The 8420-nt window shown below is 32.2% G+C and overlaps 3 protein-coding genes across 6 annotated transcripts in view; 1 reads left to right on the forward strand and 2 right to left on the reverse strand.

The window, feature by feature from the left end:
* The window catches only part of LOC108756497, an 8068-nt gene extending 3896 nt beyond the window's left edge, over positions 1-4172 (reverse strand). The window contains exons 1-5 of one of the 2 annotated variants that reach the window (XM_018500368.1): positions 4021-4172; positions 3636-3932; positions 2592-3049; positions 2246-2515; positions 1763-1914 (exon numbers count right to left, since the gene is read on the reverse strand). In XM_018500368.1, the coding sequence (XP_018355870.1) occupies positions 1763-1914; positions 2246-2515; positions 2592-2915 (746 nt within the window). In that variant the 5' untranslated portion in view covers positions 2916-3049; positions 3636-3932; positions 4021-4172. Of the gene's footprint in view, positions 1-1762; positions 1915-2245; positions 2516-2591; positions 3050-3635 lie in introns of both variants that reach the window. The other variant, XM_018500367.1, reaches the window with a different exon arrangement.
* An 854-nt stretch (positions 4173-5026) lies between these two features.
* Positions 5027-7291, forward strand: LOC108756506 (ruvB-like 2). 2 transcript variants are annotated; one of them, XM_018500382.1, is made up of 7 exons: positions 5027-5123; positions 5491-5598; positions 5683-6117; positions 6184-6616; positions 6683-6951; positions 7036-7141; positions 7223-7291. In XM_018500382.1, exons 1-7 carry the CDS (start codon positions 5118-5120, stop codon positions 7255-7257), a joined length of 1392 nt encoding a protein of 463 aa, XP_018355884.1. In that variant the 5' UTR covers positions 5027-5117; the 3' UTR covers positions 7258-7291. The 2 variants fall into 2 exon arrangements, with proteins under 2 accessions (XP_018355884.1, XP_018355883.1); XM_018500381.1 differs by having other exon boundaries at positions 7036-7254.
* A 288-nt stretch (positions 7292-7579) lies between these two features.
* LOC108756507 overlaps positions 7580-8420 on the reverse strand; it is a 3135-nt gene continuing 2294 nt past the window's right edge. For both annotated transcript variants that reach the window (XM_018500385.1, XM_018500384.1), the window contains 2 exons: positions 8104-8238; positions 7580-7804 (listed from right to left, as the gene is read on the reverse strand). In XM_018500385.1, coding sequence (XP_018355887.1) covers positions 7776-7804; positions 8104-8238 — 164 coding nt within the window. In that variant the 3' untranslated portion in view covers positions 7580-7775. The remainder of the gene's footprint in view (positions 7805-8103; positions 8239-8420) is intronic.

Below are 8420 nucleotides of genomic sequence, written 5' to 3' on the forward strand. Positions count from 1 at the left end.
TTAAATTATCGACATTTTTTATGGATTTCTTTAAAAGTTCTTTAAATTATAGCTGTTATATACTGTAATAAAAAAAATCTTTTTTAATCTGCTCTAGTTGCATCGATTTATTTATTTTTGTTAAACTTCATAATATATCTTAAATCACACGATAAAAAATCAATGTGTCGAATAAATGTAAATTGTAAATTATAATTAAATGCATATTAAGTAGTCATTTTATAATAGTTCCTAGCTTTCCTTTGATGATTCTCCCAGTGTGTTTGTTGCTGATAGCAGTAACGCGCGGAGAGACAGAAAAGAAATGCGAGCAAATGTGTACACAAAGTCGTGCACATATGAGTGTAGTATATTCCCGAATTTTAACTTAAATCAGAACAAATGTAATAGAAAACATATAGCCAAATTTTATGAGTACGCCATTGTGAGAAATAGAGATCAGTAATAAAAAAAGGAATCTTTATATGTATAAATATATATTATAAATAAACAAAAAACCATCCGCGACAGTCATATCTGGCACTCAAATAAAATCCCATTATTTGTCAGGTAGTGAAATAGTTTCATTTTGGTAAAACTATGATTGATTTTTGATGCCACATGACCACCGAGTGATGTATTAATAGTAATTTTTTTTCAAAATTTAACATTTATTGCACAAAAAAATGTCCGAAGTGTACATGAATTATGTCTTATATTTGTCTGTTACGCTCTTTCTCCCTCCCCCCTCCCTTCCTCTCTCTCTCTCTCTCTCTCTTTCTTTCTCTCTCGCTCTCGCTCTCGCTCTCACTCTCTCTCATCTGCGAAAGGGCACAAGTGACACATAAACTAAAGATAAAATATTTTATTTTCATAGCCATGCAATAATAATATCTTTACTTAACTTTATTGAAACTTAAACGATATAAGAAGGACACAGGATATTTCATCTTTTATTTATCATTATATGGGAATCTCGACTAGGTATTGCCATATATGTATATATATATATTTTTTCTTTTATTCATCTAAAACATACATCTTTGCCGAATAAATAATCTAGCCACATAAACAGCTTAAAACGAGAGCCATAAGGACCTAATAGCATTATAATAACTTAATTTAAAATGTATGTCTTCACTTCGATGTGTGATAAACGCATTATCAATACTATTATGTGGAGTAATTAATCGAAAGTTAGGTCCCTAGGACTCTATAAATACAAATAATAAATTATATCGATACGCGCATATAATGTACGCAAAAAATTTACACTATCCTTGTATACTGATTTTTACAACGCGATAAAAATGCGGTAAAAATATTTATTTATTAGTTTTGCAAATTCTATTGAACTTTTTTAAAATTTATTGTTTCAAAAATATAATATCTGCTACAATATATGAAAATGTTTGTATACATGATGAAAACTATTCCATTCCAAAAATCTTCTAATTCGGCAAAAGATTTCGAAATTTTTTTTTACACGAATTCGATCGAGATATTTAACAATTAACTTCTTTCATGAACATTTCATGGTTCATTCCATGATTCACGACGGAAATGTCATATTTCGTTATATTCTATCCGATGTTTTATATTGAAACTCGTTTAAAATCACCTGTGTACCCATACAAGAATCACTATTGCTTTGTCAGAAACTGCACAAAACCAGAAAAGGAAGAGAAGAAGAGTCACGTCCGATATCCTAACTACGGCAAGGATGGACGGATCGGCAACAGTGACGCAAGAGACGTAAGGACTAGTGTGGTGGATGATATACCTGAGTCCTCTAATCGCTTCTTTGTGCGCTTGAAACATCTTGACATTGTTCATGTTGCTCTGCCAATATTTCACGTAACCCGCGTGGTCGCCTGTTACCATCCAGCTTTCATTATGTGACCATACCATTGTCCTGACCGGGCTGTCATGTGCCTAAACAAATAAATTAATTTCTCTTGTCAGACTTTTTCTAAAAATTATAAGTATTACAGTACACAATAATAAAAATAAAAGATTATAAAATTATCCTTTATACAACAAAATAATCTCTATATTCTGTAAGATATTCAAAACTATTATAGGAATTGCAAAATTATAATTAAAGTTCTATCTCTCCAGATATCTGATAAATTCTCAATCTGATAAAATAAGTTATAAAACTACAATATATATATATAAATTTAAAATAAGAAAGTCATCGCCTTTTAATTGTCTTCAAGCAAGATGTTAATTCTCTATTCTACACTTATAACAAAATATATACCTGCAGAATAGTTTCGAAATTGAAAGTAAGGCCATTCCACAAAGTAAATTCTCCACTCGAAGCGCCAGTGACAAGACGTCTACCCTCTGGTGTCCAAGCCATACAAAAAATTGGACAACGCATTTTATTGGTAGCCGTTTTTACGAACCTCGTGGTAACTGCATTTATAGGGTTGTCAATATAACTTGGTGGAGGGAGTAAATCGGGATAATATATTACATCTGGCTGAAGCGCGCGACGATCCCTATAGTCCCGCTGCCATACTCGATTCTGTAAAAATTCAAAAGTTTAGATATAATGTCGGAAAATATTATTTTGATCAATTTACAATGAGACTTATACTTACTTCTAAGCTTTTAATGATGGCGGAGTTATAATCGACAGTCTTTCGCATAACGGATTTCCTCAGCCTCTTGCCGTCAAATTCATCTTGCAGAGTCTCTTGTCCTCCAGTAACAATTTTTGGAGCATGATAAGGTCTAAATGGTTTAAAGAAACCGCGATTGCCTTCTCTATGATTTGTATATCGATGCTGATAACTTCCAGATGTGTTTATAGTGGTTAAATTTGGTGGTGGCGCTGACAAATTCGGAGTTGTAGGTGGTGGCACAGACATGTTGGGTAGGCTTACGGCCGGCGGCGGATTCGCAAATTGAATGTTTCCAGACATTATGAGAGGATATAAATATAGGCAATTAATTCAAATTACACGTTCTCCAGCTTATCTGGACAATAGACGTCAGATATTTTTCATGGCAGTAGCAATCCTATGATCCATCGATAGATCCATTCTAATGAAGAACTCTGTAAAAAATATAAAAAATATATTAATCTTTATATAAAATAAACTATAATTTGAAAATTCCAAAACAGTATGTTAAGTCAAATAAGAAATTACGTTTATTTGTAAATTTAATTATATTATGCTATTTAAAGATTCTTATATTTCTCTTTTAAGCATAATAAATAAAATCATGTAGTTGACAACTCAATTAAATTTTTTTACAATTGATTTTATATAAATTGATTTTATAAGTATCTAAATAAAATAAAATTAAAATAATATTAATATAATTGTACATATATTCTTCATTATTTTTATTGTTTATTAAAATACTTCAATTTAGCTTAATTTTTATTTATAATATATAATTTCTGCGGAAAAAGATGCTTTAAAGAGAAATCTACAGCAATCTTTTCTCATGAGTTACGTAGTTGACTCAATTATAAAAATTAGATTCATATTTTAACTGAACAAAAAGAAATTGAAGAAAAAGAATTTATACATATAAATATATATAAATTCTTTTTGTTCAATTATAATTATAAATAAAAAAATCAATTGACTCAAGGAAGGATATATTCAAAGAGAGACAAAAATGATATGTACACGTCACGTTACTCCATGTAGCACACAAGATGAGCACGACGTTGTAGTACACACATACGATAGTGAAATGTACGATTCCGAAAATTCTCAATTCATGATTGATCGGTTAAAGTTGACAATCGGAATTACCGCGTTGAATTGACGAACATTTCGGAACTCAGATTCACGTTCTCTCCGTTGACGATGTGGTTCTGCACGAGAACGTACACAACCACCAGTTCCGCCACGCTTTCACAGAGCGCCTTGTATTGAGAAGCTCTCAGGCTTCGTTTACGGATAGACACGATCGACCCTGGACTATAGAGAAAAAGTTCTTGATGAAAACGATGAAAGTTAAAACTGAGCCAGTCGTTTCAATGTCCAATTCGCGACGTAACAGACGAACCGCGAGAATATCGTGCCCTCGTCGCGGACGCCATTACTCTTTCTTGGGCGATGACATCCGCTTTGGCAGTCGGCTGTGGCCGCCACTTCCGCCGGCATGACTTCCGCCTTTATGGCTATAAAAGAAACTATAGATTTTTGGTTGGTATTTACACTATTAACTGTGCTCCAAAATTTCACTGCTAGTGTTGAAATTGTTGATAATGTATAAGAGCATGTTCACACCTTGACAAAAAAAAAAAAAACAGAAAACGGAAAAACAGCAGCTGAGAACTCGCGCCGATAGTCTACAATTTCGGGTGCGATCCACTTCACGCTGTAAATGCTTTGAAGCATTCTTTGATTGGTCAATTCGTAAAATTCGTTCTTCTGATTGGTCAACAAATATTTGCAGCGTTAAGATGCCTTTTCATGCTGACGCTCAACGCTCATTTTCAACGTCAAAATAAGTCACGTGATCGAAATTGACGCTTGATATTCATCAATTTCTATTACGTGACTCATTTTGACGCCGAAAATAAACGTCGAGCATCAGCAGGTTTGTCGCGTCGCATGCTCCAACACTTCTATTCATTCCAATGCGCTCATTAGAGTGAATAAGAAAACTAGGAGCGTGTTGGAGCATGTTGAAGCATGCGGATAAACTTAGAATGAAAAGGCACCTTTACGCCACGTTTGCAGCCAATGGCGATCGCGCCGACTTAGAGGCTACGCAAAATGAAAGAAATAAGGAACAGCGAACAGAGAATAAAAATTTCAACTTATCAGAAACTGTGTATTCCACAATACATGATTTCTGATAGGTTAAAATTCTTATTCCCTGTTCCTTGTTTCCTGTGCGCAACTCCTCTTGGATTTGCCTTGTCATTGGTTGTTAACATTCCTTCTACTCGACTTTTGTATGACTCAACATTTCAATTATACGTATCAACGTACCACTACATACATTTATCACACTACTACAAACAAGGCACAAATATAACGATTTTGGTAGTCGGAACGCGGAACGTTTCTGACTATATGTTCTGTTTGTTCTTCTCTGCACGTTTTCACACGTTTCGCGTGATTTGAAAGAAAGAAGTAATATTATTATTAGGCATGGCGGTAAGATTTATTATTTAATTATGTATTTGCCATAAATACGTTTGTTTAGAGGAAAAAAGATTTATTTTTTCTTATAATCTCTTTGAAGTTTTATTACATCAAGAATTATATCCACGCCGATTAATCTGTATCTCTTTTAATATATATAGTTTTATTATACTTCGTACTGTATATATATATATATATTGTTTGTATTATTTTTGTATAAAAGGATTATATTGCTTTCATAAAGAAACGCAATATTATAAATTTACTAATATTATTTTATGCCTTATTGGTTGGCATAGCAACTAAATGTTTGATCCATTTTATTGCAATTGAATCGTAATACATAGATATTAAGGTATCCAATTATTTTTTATTTCAGATTAATACTAACGTACAAGAAGTACGTGAGGTCACCAGGATAGAGCGTATTGGTGCTCATTCTCATATTAGAGGTTTAGGACTGAATGATAGTTTAGAGCCCCGCAATGTAAATATTCTGTTGTTTTTTTTTTGCAAAGATTTGATATTTTTACAATCTAATAAAAATTAACATTTGTTGTTACTGTATTAGGTTTCTCAAGGCATGGTTGGACAGCTCAAGGCACGTCGAGGTGCTGGCGTTGTTCTCGAAATGATTAAGGAAAGTAAAATAGCAGGTCGTGCAATTTTATTGGCTGGACAACCTGGCACGGGGAAAACAGCCATTGCTATGGGAATGGCGCAAACTTTAGGCCTAGATACTCCTTTCACATCAATGGCTGGTTCTGAAATTTATTCTTTAGAGATGAGTAAAACAGAGGCCCTAACTCAAGCTATTAGAAAGTCTATTGGAGTCAGAATTAAGGAGGAGACAGAAATCATAGAGGGTGAAGTAGTGGAGATTCAAGTTGATAGACCAGCAACTGGAATTGGAGTAAAAGTTGGCAAGTTGACATTAAAAACAACTGAGATGGAAACAATTTACGATTTAGGAAATAAAATGATTGATTGCTTAATGAAAGAAAAAGTTAGTATATATGTTTATTAAATAGATTATATCTTGTTTGTATTACGACTTTTTATTCGTCTTCAGGTACAAGCTGGTGATGTTATAACGATTGACAAAGCCACGGGGAAGATCAATAGACTTGGACGATCCTTTACTAGAGCTCGAGATTATGACGCGACAGGTTCGCAAACGCGTTTTGTACAATGTCCAGAAGGCGAATTACAGAAACGCAAAGAAGTCGTGCATACTGTGACATTACATGAAGTTGATGTGATAAACAGTAGAACTCATGGCTTTTTAGCACTATTCTCTGGAGATACTGGAGAAATAAAATCTGAAGTGCGAGATCAAATAAACGCTAAAGTCGCAGAATGGAGGGAAGAAGGGAAGGCAGAAATAGTTCCGGGTGTACTTTTTATCGATGAAGTACATATGTTAGATATCGAATGTTTCTCATTTCTGAATCGAGCATTGGAGAATGAAATGGCTCCAGTTGTAATTATGGCAACAAATAGAGGTATGCGCGAATAATCAACTATATTAATATTAAATCATTGTTATTTAACAATCTATAATTACGTAGGTATTACAAGAATTAGAGGAACAAATTATACGAGCCCTCATGGCATTCCGATTGACTTATTGGATCGTGCGATTATTGTTCAAACGAGTCCGTATCAAGAGAAAGAGTTGAAGGAAATCTTGAAAATAAGATGCGAAGAGGAGGATTGCGAAATGACCGACGATGCTCTGACCGTGTTAACTAGAATCGCTTCGGAAACATCGCTAAGATACGCGATACAGTTAATTACGACGGCTTCTCTTGTAAGCCGTCGAAGAAAAACTACAGAAGTAAGTAGGATAGGCGATACAATTTATTGCATGAATATATTCGATATTATTATAATTATGTTATTATAATGTTTTAAATAATAGGTCGGTATTGATGATGTGAAACGTGTCTATTCTTTATTTCTTGATGAAAATAGATCAACGCAATTTCTCAGGGAATATCAAGATGATTTTATGTTCAATGAATTCTGTAAGTTATACAGTTATCATATTTATATAATATGTATACTTAATGTAACTAAAATTTAAATATTTTTTTTAACTGTTTCAGCTGCTTCAGCTGGAGATAACATGGACGTTTTATAATACATTATTATATAAAACATCATTACAATAAATTTTTTAGTAAGTTATAAAACTACAAAAAATAGAATAAAATTTTTTTAATACAGCAATAATTGAAATATAAATGTATTCTTCTATAATGATGCATTATCACAAATATTATTTTTAGTTAATTATATATTAACATATTTATAACAAAATAAATGTTTCGCATTATCCTCTATTTCTTAAACAAACATTTAAAACATCTTAAGTCATAATCGATAAGATAGATATGTAAACAACATATACATGTACATACAATATGTAATTGCCTAGTTTTGATTTAATATCTTATAGATAATACATATTTTCGATGATAAAATAATTAAAGATTAACATTTATTTGGAGGTCCATTTTTTTGGTGTATAGAGCTTAATTAGATAACTTAACAATAACAGATGCATAAGTAAGTGTGATTAATAACAAAACAGGTTTCCAACGTTCTCTGAAGATGCGATCCAACGAATATTACTTGACATAATTTAGAATATTTACATTAGATCTTCTTTTCTTGTACTTTGCTGACTAGAAAAAGAATAAATAAATTAATGTTAATAATTACTTATATAATTACAATAATGTAGAAAATCGCTTATATGAATTATATAACAAATTTATTTTCGTACAACCGTGCGCGTTATTTACGTATAATAATTTACGAGTAAAAAGTATATACATATATTTTACAATTTAGCTCACACATATATCTGCATCCGTGTCGCGATCCATTGATATAGATAAGAAAAAGAGAAAGTTATGAAAAGAGTTCATCGGAAAAACAAGATCTCGTAATTTTTTATTTAAGCTATACTTTTTGTACATACTTGTAATCAATTTTATGCCACCTTCTGGTTTGAATGACGATAATTGGGCCTTCTTATCTTTCGATACGAAACCTAAGCCATAGCCCACTTTGTATACAGGCAATGGAATTACCGTGGATGAAACGGGTACCATTACTGAAAGAAAAAAATATTAAATTGTCAATCATTAAATATTTATAGTGTATACGTATAGTCGGCTGATTTAGTAGGTCACTATATACATCAATACTCGATAACGTAACTTGTACAATTATTTTATATTAATTACCAATAATCGGTATAAGATATTCATAAACCAAATATATATATATATATAT

This window comes from Trachymyrmex septentrionalis, unplaced genomic scaffold (assembly GCF_001594115.1).
Source record: "Trachymyrmex septentrionalis isolate Tsep2-gDNA-1 unplaced genomic scaffold, Tsep1.0 scaffold127, whole genome shotgun sequence".
Lineage (NCBI taxonomy): Eukaryota > Metazoa > Arthropoda > Insecta > Hymenoptera > Formicidae > Trachymyrmex > Trachymyrmex septentrionalis.

Coding starts and splice junctions, on each gene's coding strand:
- LOC108756506 (XM_018500381.1), top strand. Junction 6,617..6,682: donor AATTATGGCAACAAATAGAG/GTATGCGCGAAT, acceptor ATAATTACGTAG/GTATTACAAGAATTAGAGGA. Junction 6,952..7,035: donor GTCGAAGAAAAACTACAGAA/GTAAGTAGGATA, acceptor TTTAAATAATAG/GTCGGTATTGATGATGTGAA.